This window comes from Dryas octopetala, chromosome 2 (genome assembly GCF_963921425.1).
Source record: "Dryas octopetala chromosome 2, drDryOcto1.1, whole genome shotgun sequence".
NCBI lineage: Eukaryota > Viridiplantae > Streptophyta > Magnoliopsida > Rosales > Rosaceae > Dryas > Dryas octopetala.
Window position 1 is genome coordinate 28254603 of NC_141367.1, and position 25737 is coordinate 28280339.

At 36.2% G+C, this 25737-nt stretch overlaps 5 protein-coding genes across 6 annotated transcripts; 2 read left to right on the forward strand and 3 right to left on the reverse strand.

Annotated features, from left to right (window-relative positions):
* Positions 1–1174: 1174 nt before the first annotated feature.
* On the reverse strand, positions 1175–2802 carry SDG35 (SET domain protein 35). Its single transcript, XM_086234370.1, is given in 2 exon segments — positions 1175–1198; positions 1201–2802. Coding segments are annotated over 2 exon segments (1626 nt in total).
* Positions 2803–3141: 339 nt separating this feature from the next.
* Positions 3142–8141, reverse strand: APC2 (anaphase-promoting complex/cyclosome 2). Its single transcript, XM_086232814.1, has 14 exons — positions 7605–8141; positions 7229–7518; positions 7050–7121; positions 6674–6918; positions 5962–6375; positions 5604–5805; positions 5360–5474; positions 5146–5225; positions 4745–4864; positions 4536–4624; positions 4379–4460; positions 3733–3924; positions 3584–3652; positions 3142–3476 (listed from the first exon to the last, which is right to left on the reverse strand). The coding sequence occupies exons 1-14, from the start codon at positions 8110–8112 to the stop codon at positions 3354–3356; spliced, it is 2601 nt and encodes an 866-aa protein (XP_086088940.1). The 5' UTR covers positions 8113–8141; the 3' UTR covers positions 3142–3353.
* Positions 8142–8327: 186 nt separating this feature from the next.
* UCP3 (Mitochondrial substrate carrier family protein) lies at positions 8328–10125 on the forward strand. Of its 2 annotated transcripts, none has more exons than XM_086233437.1 (2): positions 8328–8699; positions 9224–10125. In XM_086233437.1, the coding sequence occupies exons 1-2, from the start codon at positions 8328–8330 to the stop codon at positions 9764–9766; spliced, it is 915 nt and encodes a 304-aa protein (XP_086089563.1). In that variant the 3' UTR covers positions 9767–10125. The 2 variants fall into 2 exon arrangements, 1 of the variants encoding a protein (XP_086089563.1); XR_015120574.1 differs by having other exon boundaries at positions 8559–8699; positions 9219–9362.
* Positions 10126–17058: 6933 nt separating this feature from the next.
* LOC147295164 (transcription factor MYB16-like) lies at positions 17059–19233 on the forward strand. The gene is made up of 3 exons (XM_086234154.1): positions 17059–17191; positions 17378–17507; positions 18225–19233. The coding sequence occupies exons 1-3, from the start codon at positions 17059–17061 to the stop codon at positions 19231–19233; spliced, it is 1272 nt and encodes a 423-aa protein (XP_086090280.1).
* A 2617-nt stretch (positions 19234–21850) lies between these two features.
* LOC147295165 (uncharacterized) lies at positions 21851–23209 on the reverse strand. The gene has a single exon (XM_086231242.1). The coding sequence runs from the start codon at positions 23207–23209 to the stop codon at positions 21851–21853; it is 1359 nt and encodes a 452-aa protein (XP_086087368.1).
* Between the last annotated feature and the right edge of the window lie 2528 nt (positions 23210–25737).

Genomic DNA, 25737 nt, shown 5'->3' on the forward strand with positions numbered 1-25737 from the left:
CCAAATGAGCGACACGGGTCCACAATTTAATAATAGTAGAGAGAGAGAGAGTTTGTGGGCCCGTGTCAGGGATTAGGTGGACCCGCGGGAAATGAGCAACACGAGTTCACAAACTCATCATCTCTTTCTCGCTCGTTAAATACAAGTGAGAGATTTATATTCGAATTTGGGAGAAAACGTGATGTTTTTGGAAGACTAAATGGTCAGGAGAGCGTTCGACGAGGGAGAAAGAGGTGATGGGTGTGTGGGCCCGTGTCAAGTGGATATGTGTCGCTCATTTGGCGGGAAATGTATGCTGAGTTGGTGCCACGTCGTCAATTAATCCCCGTTAGCAAAAGCCAAGCTGACATTTAACTGATCTCTTAATAAATTGATGGACGAAATTTTATTTTTCAATTTACATAATAAATCAGGTGTATATTTGAAATATTTGAAAATTTGTGGATCCCGTTAAAATAACATATATAGTTATGTGTCTAAATTGAATTTATGCCTAAAAAATTTCATCATTTGATTTAAAATTCTTACTTTTTCATAAAATTTTGATAAAAATCAGGTTTATACATTAATTAAAATGATTTATCTTTAGTTGAAATTCTGTGCATTTGAGCATAAATTTTGAAATCTTAATTCTGTGATCGGAATTATCAAATCACAAATGTGTGTTTGTTTATCAAAAGTTTTATTTTGTTTGATTATAACTGCATCCAAAGTTTAAGTCGCTACATCTTGGACTTTTTACCTTTTTTTTTTCACGAAAGAAGCTGCTAGTATTTTCATCACTATGAAAATCAGACATGAAGAGAGCGATTTTTCCGGCCAAACTCCAAAACATGAGAATACTGAATAGTAGCAATGTGGACTACCATAAAATCCCTTGTATTTCATACCGTCCGCTGGGCTCTATATCTCGGATTTGGATCCAAATGCCTATATCTCTCTACATAGGGGTGCAGGGTCAAAATCTCTCTTTAGAGTAAAGCACTGAATACTCATAAATTTCTTATCAACAAAACGTGGTTCAACCATAGCATCATTACAATTATAAAATAGAATGAAGAAAAAAGTCAGCATAACATATTGTATTGGGTTAAATGATTATTGGCCAATGGCCAAAAAAAAAATGATTATTGGCCAATACAAGGAAAACAATATTAGAAATTGTAGCTATTGGTTAATAGCTTGGTTCAAAAATGCCTATAGACCAAGAAGAGTCTTCATCGCTTGCTTTTTCACTACTTTCCCATACACCCCTCTTCCCAACTTCAAAGCTCTCTCTATTTCCACCACTCCACCACCCCCTTTCTTCAACTTTTCCACCAACATCTTCAACACCCTCTCATCACTTCCCACTGATTCTGCAATGCTATCAACCACAGAATCCATCGGCGGTAACTGTCTTCCCCAGCCTTTCGCCGACTTCTCCAAGCCATAAGCCTGAGAGAATGCATCCCAAAAGGAGGCCCTCAAGTAGCCTTTTTCCCTTTCCCTCACCACCCATCTTCTCATACCTTCCTCCAGCCTATAAACTGCTGCACTGGCATTTATCCCTCTTTCAAGGCCCATCTCAATCTCTCTCATGTCTTGCCTGCAACGGAGTTCCTCCTCAAACTTGCACCTCTTGCAGTTACACCTAAATCCCCATGTCTTGGACATTTCACTGCGCTTGTCCAATGGAGAAAGCACATCAAAATATGCAAATGTTATCTCCTCACCAGCCTTAACATCTCTGGAAGCATGAACTATTACATAGTCTCCAACATGCAACCGTCTTGCATTGGGAACACATGAGTGGTTGATGAATGAAGCCAGTACCCATAGCCCAACACCATAATAGTCACTGTTCTTCCCCAAAACCTTTGAAGAAACTGCATGCTCGACAAGAGAATTGACATCCAAGATGCTTAGAATCCTACTCACATTAAGCTTCTCGTTTGGGTACCCACTATGCTCTGACTCAGGCTTAAAGAGACTGATCTCAGGGACCTCAAGTTCATCCTCATCTTCACCACTCGATAATGCACTAATCAAATCACGGGTTCTTGAACATTTAGCCGTGGAATCCATGACTTTTTCAGTGAAGTTCTTCCACATGACCAATTGAGCATTCTCATCCAAATTTTGAGCTGGCAAAATACCCCTCGCTGTGGCAACTGCTTTGGTAACTAACACCAAACTTCCAGCATCAATGTTCTTTGTTGCAAAGAGCCCACGCCCTCTGATCTCAGATTTCTTTATCTGCACTGCACCAATGTACTCAGCAGGTTCTGGAGACTTTCCGCGAAACCCATTGACGACCCACTCTGATAGATCAAAGCCTCCAGTTCTTGACATCAACTCGAGCTTCTTGCATTTCTGTAAGTACCCATTAAGGTTTACAGAGTTCCCATTAGCCTGAGGATCGAGCTGGGCTGTTTTGAAGCAGTCCAATGCCATGGAATACCTGTTCAGATTCAGCAAAATCTTACCTTTACAGAGAAGAGTCTTGAAATGGGTACTCTCAATTTTCAATGCCTGATCACAATCTTTCAAGGCCTCTGCAAAATCTCGGAGTCTGGATCGTGCCTCGGCTCGGTTCGAGAGGGCTAAGCAGAGGGATTTGTGGAGCTTGGGGAGATCATGATCTGGGTCTGGGTCTTCACAGGCCTTTGAGATTTGGTCTTGGCAGAGGTTGATGAACTGAGAGTACACTTGTACGGACTCCTTCCATTCTTCTCTGAGCAGGAGCTCTGTGGCTTTGGATCTGAGCTGCTGCATTTGCTCTTCTGCCATTTCTGGCTGTTCTTGTTCGGTTTCTCTCATCTCTCACTATGATTCTTTTGGGTTACTGAGACTTCCTGTAGTTTTTGAATTCTAGAGTATGTAACGGTCACAACTCACAAGGCCTTTTTTTTATTCTACCTTTTCGTAACGTTAACGGCTATATCGGTCTTAAACGGTCTCATAAAAGAGTTCTGTAAATAAGGCAGAAACGACGCCGTCGAGATTGCTACTAGAAACAAGAAGCTGAACCCTTTATAATTACTCCTTTTTTTTTTTTTTTCTACTTAATAATAATTAATTTTTAATTTTTTATGTTTGTTAGCATCAAACCTATGGGACTTGATTTAGAGAATGCAGTGCTCAGTATTGCTTGGGAATATAATGAATATTATAGATAACATAAGATGTTAACAGCAATTATCAGTATCTTTTTAAACTGGAGCAAATTTCTGTGGTCTAATCTCCTAAGCTCCAGATTGCTAGCATGTCTAGCAAATTATCACTTTACATGAACAAGTACTTCTCCAGATTTCTATGGCTTGTTGCTTTTGCAATTTCTAGTTAAAGGATACGTTTCGATTCTCAGTTTATTACTTTTTCAAAACGTACATTCCGTCTCTTAGTTCTAACTTCTCTTCAGAAACTAGACCCGATAAGAAACTTTGCAGCTGTTGGAGAGTTTTGTCATAAGGAGGATCAGCTATGCAGAACATCTGCAGGTATGTGTTGAGAAATCTATTAAAAACAGGGGCAAATAATTTATCCAATCATGTTATTTTGCCTAAACCAAAAAATATGGGAATGTTTAGATCGTCATTACCTTGAGAGTATTATGAATTCGATCTAATGCCATGCTTCCAAAGTTTGTGAGCATTCCCAAGATAAATTTCTGCAACAAACAGAATAACCTTTAAAAAGCCAGAAACAAAATGGCACCATGCATTCATCCATTTACGTACTCTCACATACCTCATACACAGTCATTTCCTTGCGCAGTTGATCCTCTACAGAGGCTACAGAGCTCTCTCCCTCCTCATCACCAACTGTAAGATCCTCACAGTTCTCGTTGTTGCCACCATTTTTACTTGTGTCAACCATACCTTCCATTAGTGTAAACACGTGGTCATCAGAGTCTGCCCCATGTGATTCTGCAAGGACTCCCTTCAATAAGAAAAATGCAGCAAAGGTATGAGCTTTCCTCTTGACTTTCAGTGCTTAAAACTTCAATAAATGACAAATATGGACCTATTTGAAACAACTTTAGCTGGTGCTTGACAGAAAGGGGATGGGCCAACTTTACAATGAAGTAAACTTGAAGGTAACTAAGAAAAAGAATCTGTAATCAGTAAAATTAACCAGTCCTTCTGACTTTAAGCTAGAGTTTCAAAAACTGTTTACTCAGTCAACAAGGCAGACGACTGAAATTACCGGATATTTCCAAAACTAAGCTAGGGTGTGTGCTCAATGTCTACCTTCTATTTGCTCAGTCAACAAAACAAATAACTGAAACTTACTAGGTTTCTTTAAAACTAAGCTATGGTTTGTGTTCAATGTCGACCTATGTATTGAAAGAAAACAAGTAAATTATGAAACATGAAAGCATTATCAAACATACCTTGCTTATCCAATAATTTATCTTGCGATTAAGTATGTCTACTGGAATCCCAATTGCAGCTGCAAGATCTGTAGAGGTCCAGCTGAAAGTAGAAGATATAAATATAGTTATAATACACTGAACAATACAAAATGCATTAATATATTTCTGAGTTTACCTTGTCTGATCTTGAAATTGCATTATAATTGCTGCATGTGCAGGAGCTACCATGAACTGCATTGCTCTATCTTCAAATTGCAATTCCAACTACAACAGCACCAACCATCATAAATATTGTTAATGCCAATTGAGTGATTCAGGAAAGATGTAAAAGCTAAGCAGGTCAAAATTCTCCATCTCACTAAGGGCATGAAATTTCAAGCAAACCTTGACAGTACCAAGATTTTTCTTCCACAATAGCTTACGAGGGGTCTTGATTTCATTAAACCTCTTTGCGTAATCAGAGAGTAGTTGGTCAACAGGACCAGGAACATTAAGGGACTCATCCTGAAAATTATTTTAAAGGTTAATCAAAGCGCACTGGAAGTTTGTCACAATAAACAATGTAATTGAAATGAGAATAATTTAAGTGCTTAAACACTTCTAGACATCATCATATTTATATGTATGGTATCTGTGATTGAAAAGAAAATGTAAATGTACCCTCTCAACCTTGAGGGTCCAAGAAGATATTTCAAATTATGAGAATATGAATCCATCGTCCATTATCCTTTACCTTTCAAATTAAATTAAATTAAATGATATTATCACAGGCAACGATTCACTACCTGGATTGGAGGCCAGAAATTTGAAGAGATGATTGTAGCATCAAGAACATCCATGGATACCTCCTTATCCTGCTCATCACCTAAGCATACATCTACCCAAAGTAAGTGGGAATTAAATAAATAATTATGGTCTTCTGGTAATGCGGGACTGCTGGAGAGATATAGCCTCAAAACCATCACCTATAGGGGAAAAAATATATAATCTGAAAGCTACCTGTTTGAGATGGCCGAGCTATGGTTGCTTTAATATTTCCGTTTGTCCTCTTAGAATCAATCAGATCATTGAGCATAATTTCACATTTCTGCATGCTGCTCTCTCCAAAATGTATCTGAAGAATGATCATACAAAACTGAACATTAAGGTAGGCAATTTGAAGACTACACAGACAATTCCTAACTTCACTCAATAGAGCCGATTAAACGAAGACACTACAAACTTTAATAAATAAACCACTTGCCTTGAGGAGTTCAAGAGTACGTATTTCTGAATCTATGTCATAATCAGATTTGTTGAGAAGCTTTTCAGCCAGCATAACACGGTATTCATTAACTAGTTGGTCTTTTGAACCAATTATGCCAACAATCATTCCAAGTATGTCAACCTTCCTTCGGTTCCTGCTACCTTTCAAAGGGTCAGCTTCTACAGGGTCAGGCTCCCAGCTGAAAGGGCAGAATTCATTTGGAGAAATACATCAGATAAGTATTACAGTAAGCAGAAAAATATAGCATCTGATTGGCCTAATATATACTAATTTGTTCCTATAACTTGCAAACAACTAAATTACATTTCTTCCACAGTCATGCTTATACACATACCGTGAAGCATTTATCCATGCTTGCTTGTCATCAGTGTGGAAATCATCATCAAGACCAGTGTTCTCTTGACTTTCTTCATCTCTATTTAATTCTTCCAGAAGGCTATCCCCAGCGCTCCCAGATACATTTGGATTCCCAGTCCCATCTGTAAGCATGGTCACAATGCACTTTATGGTGTCCTTCCTTCCCCTTAAATAGTCCCTTATTGGTTCACCAACTGCTTCGAGGAAAACACCTGCTGGATCTATTGTCCGAAGTGCTTTAATTGTTGAAACATATTGATGCAAAATGTCATTGGTTGAGGCACCTGCAGTAAGTAAGCGATATCGTAGTGCGGAGATAAATGACTCGACCAGCTTAGAATGTTGTCCAGTGTATTCAAGACACTGTTTCAAATCTTCAATTGCAGGAGAGCTGCAAAACCCCAAAAGGAAAAAAAATTGATTAAGGACAGCCACCAGACCATCATCTTTCTTTGAGTGATTGCACACCAGACCAGACCCATTTCATAATCCTTCGTGTGTTAGAACTCATGACCCCCAAAATACAGTACGGCTCTTAAAAACTACTGTGTTCCTCTCAACCCCTCCTCCTTATACAAGAAACCATACAGCAAGGCCAGTGAAAAAATTGACTTCTCAATCAATAAATATCATAGTGCATTTTTACAATTGGAAACCTATAGAAAACCCAGTTTAAGAAAAAGAAGTACCTGTCAGGATAATCCACAATAATCTCAAATAGTTTGGCTATTCTTAAATCTTGCAATGTTTCATAAGCAAAATACTCTAGTCGCAACTGCCATCTAACAAGTCCTTCAGATGGAGTATCAATTCCAGGATAGCATGAAGAAGGGCATTTAGCCAAGGGTGATTTGAGACCGGAGGAAACACTATCATAACTAACAGAGTCACCAAGATAAGCAAGAAGGGCACGCAAGAACTGAAGAGGCACGGCCTGCACAATACACCTTCAAATTTTAGTAATGAATTATCGGGTAGTTGAACTATTGGTGAGTGAACATATTCACAGCTTCAAAATTCTGCGAGGCACAAAAATGGGAAGGAAACAAAAGCACAGAAAAAAACCTCTATCCACCCCTTAATGGACTCCAAAACAGATATCCGATAATCATCACCAGCGAGATTATGAACTTTGGTCTGCCATTAAACAGGACGAATTAGAAGTTAGTAAGAAAGACAAAATAAAAAGTAAAAGTCGGGATATCTAACGTGTACTAGATACCAGGGAAGATATGTATGATCACCTGTAGAAACAAAAAGATAGCAGAAGCATAGGCATCTTCAGTCATAGATGTAAATCCAAGACTTCTAAGATCACGAACAACCTTCCCTATGTTGTTGACCAACTTATTATTGTCCAAGAACCTGCCTTGCTGATAGCATTCATCAATCTCCATTTGCCCACTCCTGTATGAGACTTTGCATTTGTCATCTAAATCCATATCATCCTCATCATCATCATCATGAGGGAAGTCTCCCCCCATTATAGTACTTAGTTCCTCCAACCTTCCCTTAAAATACCAGTGGAGTATCTCTAAGAATTAACAACATGGAGGCGTAAATGGAAATGGAAAACGAAAACAAGCACGTAAATTGAAAATCAAATCTTTTTTTATGTACCGGGAAAATGCCGAGGAAGAGTGGCCATAAGAACTGAAGAAACTGATAACTGGTACTTAGCAAAGAGCTCGACTCTGTAAATATCAGAATCATGGCTTCCTTGGTTGTAAGACTGCAAAGCATGAACCAACATCAACAAGCACTTCTCCTGGTACTGCTTTTCCAGTGATATTTCTTCCAAAGCGTTGTAGAACACTTCCTCTTCCATCGACACGTCGTCGTTGTAAGCCTCGAAATGCCGCCAAAACTTCAATGCGCCATTTTTCTCGAAGGTTTTCTCGAGCGTCCCGAGGAAGTGGTCGCGGAGCAGAGACTTGAGGCCGTGCTTGCAGAGGCCGTGCACGTGATCTACGAATTGCGGACCGACCGAGAGGTCTCCGGCGCCGTTGAGAAGAGTGTCCGTCGCGGCACAGAAGCTTTCGTAGCTTTCGAGGATTTCGGTGATGGATTCGTCGCTGAGTGTGTCCAGAATCCCTAGATTACAAATTGATGAAATCGAATCCGCCATTGTTAAGCCCCTTGGAAGCTCGAAACCCTACAAACTACAAGTAGCCACTGCGCGCACACTGCACAGTTCAAACTTCAAACTTCAAACTCTACTTTTACGACAAGGAAAACGATGTCGTTTTTACAATGCGTGCAACGGCGTCGTTTCATGTCGATTCGATTATACTTCACTGATTAGGTCTCGTCTTCTGTATTCTAAGCCTGGTGTCGTCGGCGATGAAACCGAGCAATGAACATGGGCCTGAACGGGCCCACACAAAGATCCTACTGACATCTATCTCAGCCACGGTGGCGGAGACGACGACGTTCCCAATAGACCTGACGAAGACGAGGCTTCAGCTCCATGGCGAGTCGGTGGCGTCGACTCGGCCCACCAACGGGTTCCGAGTGGCCTCGGAGATCTTGCGCCAGCAAGGCCCTCTGGGGCTGTACAAGGGCTTGTCTCCTGCGATTCTCAGACACCTCTTTTACACGCCTATTCGTATAGTCGGGTACGAGCACTTCAGAAATTATCTGAACAGCGATGGTGGGTCGCCCTCTCTCTCCGCTAAAGCTCTCTCCGGTGGACTCTCCGGCGTGGTCGCTCAGGTAACTTCGCTGTCTTATTGTCTTTAATTTATTGGGTTTTTTTTTTTTTTTTGCATTTAAATAGTGATATGTTGTTGGAATTGGGAAATTTGAAGTTGGTGTTAGTGTGTTACTGACTCATTTGAGAGAAAATTCGAAAGGAAAAAAAACTAGAAAGAAGGAAGAAGAAAATATTAAAGATGTAAGCTTGCTCCAATTGACAATGAGAAAATATATGCTTGAGCCTTGAGTTTTGTGTGTCTTGTGGCTCATTATAAGAACAACCTATGGGGTGTTCAACTATGGATTCTATCAACTGTCTTGAAGATTAGCCTAGTTTAAGTATTTCACATTGAATTTGCTTGAATCTCATACTTCAACTGAACCAACTAATAAACCGTGCTATGCTGGCCTACTTGGATTTGCTGTGCATTTCTTTGCTGATCTAATGCAATGATTGATTAGGCTAACTGCTTTGATTTTCTTTAAACTCTGCATTTGCTTCAAAATGAATAGTATTCTTCTGTTTACTGCTAGTAGTACAGGTAGTGGCAAGCCCTGCAGATCTTGTTAAGGTGAGGATGCAAGCAGATGGTCGGATGGTAAGCCAAGGCTTTCAACCGAGGTACTCGGGGTGTTTCAATGCTTTAAACAAGATCGTTCGAGCAGAAGGTGTCGGAGGACTTTGGAAAGGGGTATTCCCGAATGTCCAAAGAGCATTCTTAGTGAACATGGGAGAATTGGCTTGTTATGATCATGCAAAACGCTTTGTTGTCATAAACCAGATTTCTGAGGATAACATATATGCCCACACTCTAGCGTCGATTATGTCAGGCCTTTCAGCAACTGCCTTGAGTTGTCCTGCCGATGTGGTAAAGACGAGAATGATGAATCAATCAAAAAGCAAGGAAGGGAAGGTTATGTACAAGAGTTCCTATGATTGTCTGGTGAAGACTGTCAAAGTTGAAGGTTTAAGAGCACTGTGGAAAGGGTTCTTTCCTACATGGGCAAGGCTTGGTCCTTGGCAATTTGTGTTCTGGGTCTCATATGAGAAGTTTCGACAAATTGCAGGGTTCTCTTCCTTCTGATGAATCTTCTGATCCACTCTCACCTTGCAGATTCCCATCTGTAATTCTCTATGGCTAATCATATTCCTTTTTCAAGTTTAAGATTTAAGAAGATGCCCCACATGTTAAAATGCGAAAGTTGGGCACATCTTGTTATTCAAATATCATCGTTATAGGGGTGATCTATGATGATATAACTATATAAGATGACAGAGGCCATGCCAATTATGCCACAGGCACAGAGCAAGCAGGCCCTTATTGTGGAATTATCAGTTTCATGAGTTTTTTTTTTTTTTTTCTTCTCTGTACCTCTTTGATAAGCCAGGAAACAATCAAGATTGTTGCCTTCACAATTTGCAATGAAGAAAGATTCAATTTACAGTGGAATTTCTATTCACTAGTTGTGCTTGTAAGCTTTACCCATGTGCCATGATACACACGTGCCTATCTTTTTACACCCCATTCGTGATGTAGCAATGTGTTCTGTATGTAAATATCTGATGAGAACATTCTAGACTCTCAAATAGCATCGTGTGATTGACTGTAGCTGTGATTTGATAGAACCTAAGTGAGAAACGAAATCCTCAATCAAAGTGAACTGTGGGCCGAAGCCCCGGCCCCTATGCAATTAGGACGGCCCACATACTGTATAGTACTGATATGGTGATGTCTTGTATGTCCCTTTGAGTTTGATCACATGGCTACAAAGTAAATCTTTAGAGTATATGGTACATCCGTACATACAAGTAGCTAGAATTTACATCCAGTTGGTCCCTCTGTCAACAACATTCATTTAGTAATTAGTACTCCTCACAAAGCCTGTGTGTACGTGTGTCGTGTGTCGTGGTGATATATAATTATATGTATGTAACCATCTTCCAGTGATGTTGGCAACGGCCTTTAACTGGGGCATAAGTGCATAACTGCCCTATATATTTAAGACACCCTGCTGGGGTGCCACCCAGAACCGTATAGCTAGGTCAGACAAGAAGCTGTATGAATTTAGTACACAGTAGTGGAGTAAATGAATAATCATTCTCAATTGAGAAAAATTTCATTCGGCTGATGAATTTGGTACTTCAATTCAATAATATTATAATACCTATTTTTTTATACAAAAATTATCTCTTAAAAATGCCAAATCAATTAGTATCCCAATTATAAGTAAATTTTTCTCCACTCAATATAGCCAACTGTAGCGCCAGCAAGGCCTAATATTTAGGACTGTACTCTGCTCAAGCAACAGTACTACTGTAGCATTCAAGCTAAGACACAAACTATTTATATATATGTGTGTGTGTGAATGTATTTAATATTTATAGTGGAATAATCATTCTCTTTCTCACTACCTTCCTTACCACTCGCAAGGTCCTATTGTTGACAGGTACGAAAGATTTTTAATAAATTGCAGTACAATTTATTTTTCATTTATGAACTGGCAGTGGCACATGAAATTGCAGGTTTAATTGCATTGCACTACTTGTTGGGTGTCGACAGCACTATTACTGCTAAAGGGAAATTTGATAGCTAGGGCCTCCGGCCAGCCACCTTATAGTTTTCTCTGTTCTGGCCGCGTATGGGTCCCATGCATGTAGCTAAAATAAGAAAATCATGTGTAGATGGTAAAATCCTTGATTAATTAATTTAGCATGACCTAAAGATGGATATTGACGGATGAAATTATGCATGCATATATATGTTGTAGTTGAGAGAGCTGTTACATGCACATGAATAATTGTCAATCATTAATTATTATTGTTAGAGAACGTAGAATTTCACGTTGGAAAATCTAAATTTTGCATAATAATATTTAAGTTTTTAGATCTTTTCACTCATAACTAATTCATTTCAATTTGAACATTTTAAATTTAATATGATATTCAAGTTGAGTTTGATTTGATCATAGGGTGCTTCACGTTACCTAATACATCTGATCTATGATCTTAGGCCCTCCCCTCATAACTAATTAATTTTATATTGTCTATTGGATCTAATTCTAACAAATATATCTGTTGTGGGAACCACACAAATCCTTAGCATTTGGTTTGCTGCTAAAGATTAATCCAGATCTCCATTATATATATATATATATATATACATGCTTTTTTCTAATAATCAAATAACAAAAAATTTGAAGGGTAAGGAATTAATGGTAAGAATTCAATTTGCTCTCAACGGATGATGTGGAAGCCCAAGGACCACAAGGGAGCAAATAAACATTAAATAAGTTGTATTTTCTTCTTTATGAAGAATTAAATGGTACAATTAATTACGAGAGAAAGAACTTAAAAGCAAAACGAGTATAGTGCTACCCACTAGCCAGTACCCATATGAAGAGCTAGCTTGATGTTGGCCTAAATGCATGTCTAATAGTAATTATGGTATTGGACTATGGGAGCAATTTCTCAACTGCCAAAAAAGGTGTGAAATAAACCACGTACTCAGTGGCTATAAAGTTGAAGTAGGTAAAAAAAATAGTAGAAGTAGGTAAATCGATCGACCATGAAAATTAACCATGCAACGTGAAAATCATTTCAACATATATACTATTACAACAAATTATTGTATGTGACCGTAATATATAATACGTGACATGACATATGTATGATTTTAAAAATATTTTTTAAAATTTAAGATTTTTAAAATTAATAATTATATACGTGTTATAATTTAAATAAATTAATAACATTACGTCATTATATTACGTGATATTACAATCACACACAATAATTTCTCCATAATCACTCCAGTACTAAATTGTGAACACATACATTTCATCATAATATCTCACTAGCTTGTAGAGTCACCTTCAATTCGATATGAATTCCATGTCTTCAGGGACCTTAATTTATCGCCAAATATCTTATTTTCAATGTATATCTATCTTAAATATTCCAAGTAACTCGAAATTAATTAATTTCCCAAGATGCTTAATCATATCTTATTATAATTTTGATTGTGATTTTGAAGGGAATTAGGCATATACATTTGGTATTATATTCCTTAAAACTATATAGTTTACAAGTTTTAATTAAAATTATATGTGGCTTAGATTTAAGTTTTCACTCTGATGTGTTCAAAATTTGATAGTTAAAAGCTAAAAAATTTAATTTTAATAGCAATTCTACACTTTAAAATAAGCAAATTATGTCGAAAGTAAAATAAAAAATGGGAAAAAAAAAAGCTGCTACCGACAATGCCGGAAGTGATTCTACAATGCTGATTGATGGGGCCCATTTGTCGTTAGATTAACGTTGAGTCTATCCGCCTTATCATTTGCTTTTAGATCGACTCTAAGTCTATTCGGATCGACATGAGAACAATCACATATATGTATATAGTCATGAATACATTGATCGTTAATGAATATTAATCATGTAGAGGCCATAATATTTTGCACTGTAGTTTCATTAATTGCGTGTTGGTAGATTATAATTAATATATGGAAAACTTCTATTTAGGTTCTTTAATTTAATAATTTACTGATTAAAGTCTTATGATTTTTAAAATTTTAACTAAAGTCCAATAATATTATAATAATTTCATATTACATAATATTGGTCCATTAGTTTCACTTTTTTTACACATACCAAGTGTGAGCTCTTTGCGGTCATTTTTGAGTGTTCGGTAGTGCATTTTTATTTTTTCTCAAACCCTGATTTGTTGGCTTTAATCTAAAATCTCATAGTTAAAATCTAATATGCAGCCTCTACAAACCTCATTTTATATCCTAGAAAGGTATGAGGTGAACTCGTACCTTATATCCTCAAAAAAAAAAAAATTAAAACATATTTCTTTGACAAGGCAATGATCAAAAGACTTTATTTAGAAGAATAAGGACTTTTTTTGGAAAAAAAAAAAAAAAAGTCATAAATTTTTTTTATAAATAAGAAATGTTAGAAGGATTAAACTCTAATTTTTTTTCTTAATATATTTGTCATAGCTAATTAACGGAGTTATCTTTGCTGTAGTTCTACGATGCTGACTGATCACGCTGAGTCCAACCGGACATAAAAATAATTATATATGTATCTAACAGTCATGAATTTTATTATTAATCTTATCATTTATATATGTTCGAATATTAATCATGTACATGCCATTTTCTAATGTAATTTCATTAATTGTTGGTGGATTATTATTAATATCTTTGTCATAGCTAATTAACTGAGTTATCAGACTTATAATGAATATTTTGAAAGCTAGTTAATTAATCAGTACTTTCGCCCATTGTTCATCAATATTATATAGTCCATGGAAGGCATGTATATAGCAAAAATCAGGAAATAATTACATACATATATATATGCATATATATCATCAGTCATAAATCCACAGAAAGTAGTTTGATAGGCATATGGGACCCGTATTTATAACATGGGGTGGTAATTTTATTGCTGTGAGAGAAAAAGCCATTTAATTACAAAGCCCTCCACTTCAACACCATTCAATATTAAGTTTCAGAAATTGGGAGGTTCATATAAATGGGGTTTTCTTTCTTAATAATCAATGCATTTACTTTTCTGTGCAGAGATTTATTATGATCTAATTATTTTGTCCTATACATACCAATGCAAATTATTAAAAGTATACCGCTATAGTTCTGATCGATCAGTCGATGAACCATGCATGTATATACATTTTGGTGAGAAGATCAAGTGCATTAACTAAAAGGATTTTGTCATGAAAGACGTTGATGATGACATGTACAGTTTTTTTAAGCAATATTGATGAGAGAAATTATATGTTTCTTTGTTTGTTTATAATGATAAAGTGGTCTAATTAAGTAATGTATATATATATATGCAACATAAATTGGAGGATTCTACATGGGACTTCCATTGTTTTTTTTTTTTCAATCCAAGTTAAGCTCATAAAATGAATCACGTACACTAGCTAATTTTTTTAATAGGCATTTTGTTCCTTTAATTATGACCTGTGTGTTAAGTTTTATTTCAAATTAAAATTTAGTAAATTAAGCCAACAAACTTTTAAAAATATGTTAATGTAGGCAAATTTTTTAGAATTTCATTATGTTTTCGTCTAATAGATATCATGCATATGTCTTTTGTATAATAAAAAAAAGGACAATTCTCCGAAGTCTTACATGAGTCCTGTGAGTCCGTCACAATTCACTCATAATTCGACCAAATTTTATTGTTTTCATGACCTAAATTTTGAGAAAGAGGATAAATTTTTGACGAGTCCAAAACTAGTAGTCATTAACAAGACCATTACCTAGTAGCCATTAACTATACCAACAAGTAACAACTAGCAGTCCTTAAACTAATTATGATCGATTGTTAACCATTTGTTAATCTTAGGACCCGGTTAGCCAGAAGACGGACCGGCAGGGGAGTAGCCAATTACAAGTTGGTAGCTGGCGCGAGTCGACGACCTAGCACAGTCACATGTAGGCTGTTATGACGGGAGCTGTTTAGAGGTAAAAAGCTACTGTAAAAGTGTAAATTGTAGACAGAAGTATTAAAAAAAGTAGTACACATAATTATGAAATAATAGAAGTCCCACCCCATTCTACTTAAATTCAATAAAAAAGATAAAAATTGCGAGACATTCACGCATGAGAAAACTGTGGCAGTGTCAATATATTATACATCAAATCACAAACAGCCGGATATGGCTAGTATATGATAGCTACGCCAGTTTCATCGATATATATTCGAGCAAAGCAATTAGTTTGGTCCATATATACTCTAGATGTACGTACGTATATATATATACATTGTTACACAGATGTTACTCTGTGCAATTATTGTAGTTGAATTTCACAGGCTGAGACATAAATTACACATATATAAATCTGACACCTATTAGGTGCCTATAGCTCTTTTACATATCTGTTCATGGCAGGTGAATTATTCAATTGTGCAGGCTTGGTATTTACCTTTAATCAGAGAAACTCAACAGCTTCGGGGAAGTATGTACAAGTGTACTGTCAGCCGGCCTAAGTACCCAAACATTCAGACTAAAAGCCAAAACAAAAAATAAAAATACAAAAAATTATTTGAAATAATCCATATATTATAATGTGATATAACAAATTTATATATAAAAATATTATTAGACGACAAATTAATATTTATTAGATATAATATTAATAACTCTCGATTATGTAGATTAATTTCTCCAAAAATACCCACAAATTTCTAATACATAAAGGCCTAGATTGAAAAAAAGTAGCCAGCATCATAAAGACATTGTCCCTATATCTATCTAGCTAATATATACAGTATTTTTGAAACTGCGTACTGTGGCACAGCTAGTAGCAGTACTAAATAAAAGTAAAATTTCAAAACCACCTACATAGGCTACATATACATATATATGAAAATTACATTTTAATTTTGACACAAAATTTCAATAGAGGCTACTCCATATAACTAAATTCAAGTCCATCAACATCACAAATATTAATACAGTAGTGCTACATATACCACATTTTTATACCATAATTTCATACCACCTTATGTGGCAACTTACATGGCATTCATACATTGGATACTAAAAAATAAAAAGAAAAACCCAAAAAGAAAAAGAAAAACTTTGTCCAATAAAGTAATGACACGTCAGATGGTATAAAAATGTGGTATAAGAATGTGGTAAGTATAGCATTATTCATATTAATATATTATTGTGTATGAGATTTGGATTGGTTTTATGATAAATTAACAAGTAAATTGTGTCTCTCAATTCTCCGACAAATCCTACTATATATTAAAATAATTAATTAAAAGAGATAAATAAGATGATCGAATTGATTATTTAAAAATCTAATAATCCCAAATTAATTGATAATAGATATATAAAAAACTCCAATATTTTAGATATTGTAATTAATATATGACCTAGAACTTTGGATGTGAGATTTTATATTAATCCTCAACACAAACTACACAATTATAAAGGCAAAAATATATATATATATATATATATGTATACTAAAACCAGTGGATGGACACCACGTGTCCCCCAACATTCTTTAGCATCCCAAGATTCCCAACCGTGTAGAATGACTAGCTGGTCCATTGAAGTTAAGGGCATAATGGTCATGATGATGATGATGATCCTCCACCTATTTAATTCTTTATCCTCTATATATATTGGACTCACCTTTCTGGTATTTCCCAATCTCGAACCACCTGGTATTTTTCTTTAGATATATCCCCAGCAGTACTACTTTTAGGCCTAGCTAATTCAGCTTGAGTTGATCGAGCTACATATCTTTGATCTACATAACATTTCGATCGATCGGTTCGCCAGATAGCTAGCAAGGAAGGCTTGATCGTAAGAAAATGGGGAGGTCTCCATGCTGTGAGAAGGTGGGTTTGAAAAAAGGACCATGGACTCCGGAGGAAGACCAAAAGCTATTGACTTACATCGAACAGCATGGCCATGGAAGCTGGCGTGCCTTGCCAACAAAAGCAGGTACGTGTTAATTAATTAATTAATTAATTTACAAACTAATTACAAGGACTACTACTACTACTTACCTTTATACCTTTTATATTATTTAGTAAAATATTATATTAGACATGCACGTACAGTTATAGTGGTCATAATACTCTTTAATTTTTGGTGGTTAATTAATTTGTAATGTAATCACATGTATAGGGCTTCAAAGATGTGGGAAGAGCTGTAGACTGAGGTGGACTAATTACCTGAGGCCTGATATCAAAAGAGGAAAGTTTAGCTTGCAAGAAGAACAGACCATCATTCAACTCCATGCTCTTCTCGGAAACAGGTAATATCTGTTAATCATGACGAGCTAGTGTGATCATCATATCACTGCAACAGTGAATTTTCACTAGATTAATTACTCTCTCTCTCTCTCTCTCTCTCTCTCCCTCCAACCATAGGTTGTACCATGCATGATATTGCCGGCCATACAAAAGGAGACAAGAACAAATTTTCTTTTAATGATTATATTCTTGGCACAAAAAAGCTAGTCTAGCTATATATAGTAGTAGTGGCAATCTCCATCTACCAAAAGTAACGGTTGTCATCTTCTTCATAATTACTATTAATCTTGTTTGATTAATCCTATTAATTAATTGAGAAATGCTATTCATTTTTCTTTTATTATTTTAATTTTATAATATATTTTCATGATCGAAATTATTAATTTTTTAGATAATTATTTTAAGATATCTCTATAAAAACTCAACTAAATCGAAAATGATTGGATCATGTAATCGTTATAAAATAAACCAACGGTAAAATAAATTGTTACCAAAATCGTCTGTTTATTTGATCACAGTTACATAACAAAACAATTTTTGATTTAATTGATTTTTTGTAGAGATGATATTCATAATTAGATTAAAAAATGAATAATTTTGATTATAAATGTACCTTGCAAAATTAAAAAAAAAAAAAAAATATTGATTGAGAAAGTAGATTGAAAAATGTACGTGAATAGCATAATTAAGTAAACTAAATGTTGTTAATTTGGTCACAGATGGTCAGCGATAGCAGCTCATTTGCCTAAGAGGACTGACAACGAGATCAAAAACTACTGGAACACACATCTTAAGAAGAGACTGACAAAGATGGGCATTGATCCGGTGACCCACAAGCCGAAGACTGACGCCTTCGGTGGCTCTGGCAGCGCCCACTCTAAGGACGCTGCCAACATCAACCACATGGCTCAGTGGGAGAGCGCCAGGCTCGAAGCCGAAGCCAGGTTGGTTAGAGAATCCAAGCTGGTCATGATGTCCAACCCTCTCCAACACCAGCTCATCTGCAGCAGCAGTAGCTCCTCCTCCTCTATTAGTCCAGCTCATCATCATCAGCTCATCAACAAAGCCAATAATTCCACGTCGGCACCTCCACCTGGAGCACTGCCGTGTCTTGATGTGCTGAAAGCATGGCAAGGGGCATGGTCGACAAAGGCCACAACCACAAGAGACATCATTATTAATAACAATAATGCAAATATTATGAATATGATGGCCATGGACGACCTTGAGTCTCCAACATCCACCTTGAACTTCCCACACAGCAACCCAATAATGTTTCCGATGCAACAAAACATTTGTAATGGGTTCAATTACGAAAATGCCCCTCCGCTTCAATGTGGGTCCGGGTTCAATATCGTCAAAGAAAGGTTGGATGACCTCACAATGGCATTGCAGGACAACAGTGCATGGTTCGTGGACAGTTTTAGGTCATCCGCAAATCATGAAGATCATGAAGATGAGGATGTGATAATGCCTGCAGCAGCAGCAGCAATTTCAAATATCATGATGGAGGGTTTCACGGATATTTTGGTGTACAACGTTCCAGATCACGATCAGAATAACTCGTCTCTGGCCGGCGGAGACAACTCCGATGATGGTATTGGCGGCGGCGGCGGTGGCGATGGAATTAGCTGTGGCGGCAGTGGCAATTTTGAGGAGAACAGGAGCTACTGGGACAGTATACTCAATTTGGTGAATGCTTCACCGTCTGGGTCCCCGGTGTTTTAATGCTCATTAATTAGTAGTGTTAGGAATTAAAGGGGTTATAACATCACGAGGGTTATTATCTGCAGCTACTTAACTAGTTAAGTGTAATAATAAGGAATAGCTTTTTTTTTTTTTTTAAAATAACAAAAGCTGTACGTTTAGATGTCGTTTAATTATTAGTTGATGATCCGAAGGTCATAAGCAACTTATTTCTCCTCTTCTCTATTATAATTGCCATTTTACTTCATCACCCTATACGTTATTTGCTACATATTTATACATTAGTGATGTAAATAAAATGCGTGACAAATTATATAATAACCACATTTTGAAATAAAAAAATATTATATAAGGTACGTAGCAGACTCTGATAAGTTGTAAACTTATAATGAACAAATCAAGTGTCGAAAACTTTTCGTTGTGTTCACTGTTCAGACAGTACTGTCCAGGCCCAATATCAAGATTAGTTAATTGCCCATTCCCTTTTGTCATACTGGATCGTTCAGTGAAACCATGGACCACCTCCATTATAGAGTGTTAGGTTATTGGGCTACTTTTTGGGTTAGTACTTAACTAAAGGCCTTGATATGACTTTCGAGACAGTCCTATATTGTATGGTTTGACCTCCATTAATAAATTAGCATTTATATTTATTTTAAATTAATAGAATATATTGTATGTACGTTATATTTAGCATGACTTTTAACATTTAGAAATAACTTTTATACTTTTTGCTTCGTACAAAAGCTCTAGCTATATATTTATATTTTTAATATATTTATATATATCCTTATAAATTAAATTTAATATATTAAATTATTTTAATAATTATATCATTGTAAATATTTTAATGAAATCTTAATATGAGCCCAATATTTAAATATATTTAAATATTATTATTTTAATTTCTAAATTAATATTTTAGTATTTTTCATGTCAAAGTCAAATTCAGGAATTGTAAAATTTGAATACATGGCCAATCAACCCATGACAGTTGCACATCCTCATGCCTCTTGCTGCAACCTTTTTCATTCATGTGAATATCTTTTTCTCTATTTCTTCTTGTGAGATCCAACACTTTTTCAACCAATCACTTTCTTTCACTTGGTTTTTTATTTTTTCTTTAGAGCATGTATAATGGTTTTTTGTTATATGTTATACTATATGCTATATTTAGCCTAACTTTTAGCATTGGCTTATTCACACCATTGCCCCATGTAAGATACACTTTTTTTCACTTTGCCCCTTGAAACTTAAATCTTCTCAGTTTGCCACCTGAACTTCACACAGCTATTGCAAAAGACCATATGCCGTTAACTCTGTCAATTTTTCCGTTAAAATAGCTGACGTAACACCTATATGGCATAAGTGAGATTCTTTTTTAGTTATGTAAGATCCATGTGGACAAAAAAATAATAAAAAATTATTTTAAAACTAAAAAATAATAAAATCCATGTCAATTTTTTATAATTTTTTTTGTCCATATGAATCTTATATAACTAGAAAAGGATATCACTTATGCCATATAGGAGCCACGTCAGTTTTTTTAACAGATAATTGACAGAGTTGACGGCATAGGGCCTTTTGCAATAACTGTGTGCAGTTCAAGTGGCAAACTGAGAGGATTTAAGTTTCAGGGGGCAAAGTGAAAAAAAGTGTATCTTACAAGGGGCAATGGTGTGAATAAGCCTTTAGCATTTAGCAATAGCTTTTGTGCTTTTTGCTCTAATGGCACAAAAGCTATAGTTATATGTTTATATGTTTATATTTTTAATATATTCATATATATATCATTATAAATTAAATTTAATATATTAAATTATTTTAATAATTATATCATTGTAAATATTTTAATCAGATCTTTAATATGAGCTCAATATTAAATATATTTAAATATTATTATTTTAATACCCAAATTAATATTGTAGTATTTTTAATGTCAAAGTCAAATTTAAGAATTGTAAAATTTGAATACATGACTAATCAATCCATGACAGCTGCTCATCCTCATGCCTCTTGCTGCAACATTTTCCATTTATGTGAATATCCTTTCCTCTCTTTCTCCTCGTGGGACCCAGCACTTTTTCAACCAATTACTTTATTTCACTTGGCTTTTTATTCTTTCTTTACCCATACTTTTCAAATAGTAGGTCCATTTTTTTTTTTTAGTTCTTCAATAGCAATTGCTAATTGCTAAATTTTCTGCTATATATAGTGAAAAATTTAGCAATAGCATAGCAAATGTTAAATTTAGCTATGTCATTGTAGTGAGCTTTTTTATCAATTCTGCTATATTTAGCATATAACATAGCATTTAGCCATGTCATTGTACATGCTCTTATCCATACTTTGTCAAAGCCTTGTAACTAGCTAACACGTGTAATTTTTCTTGATTATTAGCGAACGTGACTGATTTTACAATTTTGTCTTGATTGGTTGGTATCAACAATTGCATTGACTGTAAGATGGGCTATATATATATATATATGTTTTACCATCGATGTAATAATTAAAATTGTTATGATGTTTGATTGATGAAAAACAGCTTAATGAAAGTAAAATTACACCGATCGAATATGTAGATTGATACACAAATTAATTCTGTACATTTTAATTAATTATGTTACAAGAAAGTACGCTACAAGTGAAACCCTGCCCATCTTGTGAAACTCCTGACATGGGAACCTTGGGAGAATGCCATTCCAATCCCAGTCCTACCCTCCTCTCCAACCCCCACGTAATACAATCTCCACTCATCCACATTCCCTTCCATCTGCACCAGACATGGAGATCCCACCCCCCTATTGTCCCATCCATCCTCCTCCGCCGGACGAACAACCGGCCCATCCTGGACTCGAGTCCAGTCCTTGAGCCCATCCGCCGACACCGCCAGCCCAATACTCCTTGTCCCGTCCCCACCAACACCCTCGTACGCCATCAAATACTTCCCTTCTCTCCTATTCCTCACAACACACGCATTCCTCACCCCCACCTCGTCAAATGACCCTTTTGCCCCTCCTCCCATTATCTTCCCCAGCTTCACCCAGCGAATCCCATCTCTGGATCTGGCCATCCCGATCCCGAAACTGCCGTCCTCCGCATCGAAGGAGTGGTAATACATCCTGAGATCATCGCCGCCATGAACAACAACTTGAGGTCCGCCGATGAAAAAAGAATCCCAGTCTTTGTCGGAGCCCACGTCGAGCAGAGCTCCGCTGTGGTGGTCGCCTTCAATTCTGGCCCAGTTCCGACCGTCTTGGCTGCACGCCAATCCGGGCAGCGACTTGAACAGTTTGCCTTGAGATGAGCAGTCCACTTGTTCGGAGCTGTATCCCGTGTAGTAAAGCCAGTACACCGCGCTGTACATCGGACTCGACATGATCACCATTTCGGAAGGCCTAACACTCTCCGTGTCGAACGCCCACCACTTGTTACTGCAATTCATCACTACACCCTCGTCTTCTCCACAGCACATTACATCTTCGCCTCCACGTGCCCAATGAATCCCGTTGCTCGAAACCGCCACTCCGATGGACTCGGACCTCGTCCCTTCGGACCTTCCGTGGTACCACATGTACCACCGCTCTTCGTTGTCGCCGATGAATCTCTTCACCACCGGCGACCCGATTTCCGCGCCGTCCCATGAGCTTTTGCTTCCCAAGTCGAAGACCAGACCCCTGGACCATGTTGATGTCAGTGTTTGGTCCGGTGGAGCCGTGGCTACGTGTTGGGCTGTGGAACTGGAATCGAGTCCGAGGGCCTGGTTTTTGTTCGTCGCATTGTTGCTGTCAATGCCGGGCTTTGTGGAGCATCTTGGAGAAAACAAGCTGGTGGAGAAAGATGTGCGAGTGGCGTAACGAAGACAAACTGGTTCGGGTCGGGTAGAGGGCAATGATGGGTAGTGGAGGGTTAAGTTCGTAATTCTAGGGGTTTCAGAAGATGCAAGGATGTTAGTGGTTCTGATCCTTGTGGCTGCTGCTACTGTTGCTGCGTCCATTGCTGGACCACAGGAGAAGAGAAATGTAAATATTGGAAAGAATTAGTCGCTCGATGGCCGTCTTGGCAGAGGCAGATGGCAATTTCGGGGTCGCATTTGTCTGGGTTTTATAGGAAGCACCACTTGTAGTACTACTGACTTTCGTTTGGGCTATGTGAGAATTTGCCTCATTCTTTATTTGTTTTAAAACTCTTATTAATAGTGCTAAACATCCCATATTTTTATATCATAATTTTATACCACTTTATGTGGTAACTTACATGTCATTAATGCATTGGATACTAAAAAATAAAAACAAAAATCTAAAAAGAAAAAAGAAAAACTTTGTTCAGTAAAATAATGACACGTAAGATGGTATAAAATATAGTATAAGAATGTGATAAATATAGCATTATTCAACCCTTATACGTTGTCCTGGCCCAAAAAAAACAAATTATGTGTTGTGAAATAAATTCACATAATCACATGCATGCATGAAATTATTTGGTAACCTCGATCTCTATTTACTTGTAAACTGAAATTAATTAAGTCAATGATTGTTCCCTTTCTTGACTGGGAAGTCCGTACGTAAAAACAGCAATTTTAAAGTTATCAAATCTATTCACCAAATTATATATCATAATTCACGAATATTAATATTTTATTTATTATTAATAAATGAGATTAAAGGTGAATACAAATTTAAATAAATAAAAAAAATCCAATTATTATTTAGTAATATAAAATTTGGTGATCGGATGTTTGTAAATGTATCCTACATTCCTACTCACTTAAAAATATACTCTTTGTATATAATTAATCTTCAAAGGTAGCATGTTAGGTATTTCATCACTTAAAGTCTAACATTAAAGAAATTTCAAGAAATGCTGGCCGGAGGTATTTTAAAAATTTTAAAGCAAGAATCTGAGGTACGTACTTAATTTACTCAGAAATATGGTAATGACGAAATGGGGAATCATTTTTTTGTTTTTAATTAAATGAAAGTAGACCTTACTTAATTAATTAATTAAATTGGTTATAAACTTATACTTGCTCTATCAGCCTAATTAATTTCCCAGCCGGGCTGGGCTATCTACTTTTCTCCCCCCCAACAACGATTTTTGGGCTTGTGGCTTTGGCCTCCAGCATTGATGATATATATATGATACATCAGACTGCCAACTTCTACCTGTCAAATGGCAAAGCCAAGACCTGGGTTCCCGTTGACTCTCTTCACTAGCTCGATCGGTCGATTGCTCCATCTTTAATTAATTTATTACTTTGGTGTTAAACTTGACCACTTGATCGAGTTGATATATTCAATCTCTGCATGTTACTACTGATCAGTTGCCGAGTTGGATTCCAACATGTTTCACATGTCTTTAGATCCTCTAAGATATACATTAACTAAACTAGTATTAATTACTATATATACATCCTATCTATGGCAACAGTGATTCCCTAAGAGCTAATATTTTGGCACTAATATCAATCATTGATTAATGTTATAATTAACACTCAAGGACATCTAACTAATAAACTTTACTATATATGTATATATACACATATACGCATGTTTCCTGAATTTAATTAACAATAGTATCCCTCTGATCATTCTGAAACTATTCATCCAATTAATGAGTATCACATGCATGCTGCATTTAATCGATATTATACATTGTATATGGCTATGTATATATGTTCACGTCAATATATTTTTACATAAACCATGTACGTATGCATGACTATACGTATCTGGCCACTGATATATGCAATTCCTGAGGCATGCATACAGTAAGAAACATATGAACAATGTTGTTAATGAATACGTTGAGGATACGATTGGACCAGCTTTGGTACGTTTGTTGTGTTATATCAATCAGCATGCTCTTGATATATAGTTGATTATATATTAATTATGTTTGTTATATACTAAGAGTATCTTAATTAAGCATTTGATAAGAGGACGTGCGGAGGGTCCAGCTTGTTGGGGGTCTTAATTATTGATGTTCTTTTGGATCCCATATACTTGACTTAGGGTTGAGAGGTACGATATACATTCAACGTCTAACTTTCATGTTATATGGAAGCATGGAAGTATTGTTAGACATGTACGTACTTCTTTAATTATTGGAATTGCAAATGCAAATGCAAACGCCTAGCTAGCTTTAATTAATTATGTTTCGATCAATATATTAATGGGTCTGGTAATTAAATATGAATATATATAATCCACTTACGTAAGTGAAATCTTTAATATCTTATATCTGTTTGTATGACCCTAATATTAATATTATTATATCCTACTTTTACGCAAAAGGACGTACAGACTGTACAGTTCACAATTCTATTAATAAAGTATGATGTGCATATTCATATATAAATCATGGTTGGTACACCGGACCCACGCTGGCCCAAATCTGCCTGACCATTAAACATCTTAATCAAACAAATTCAAAGTTGTCACAGTACTCAGCACTGTATACAATAATGTTAATAAGTTACTGCAGAATTTAGATTTTTTATTTATCTTATTTTTATTTGTTTCA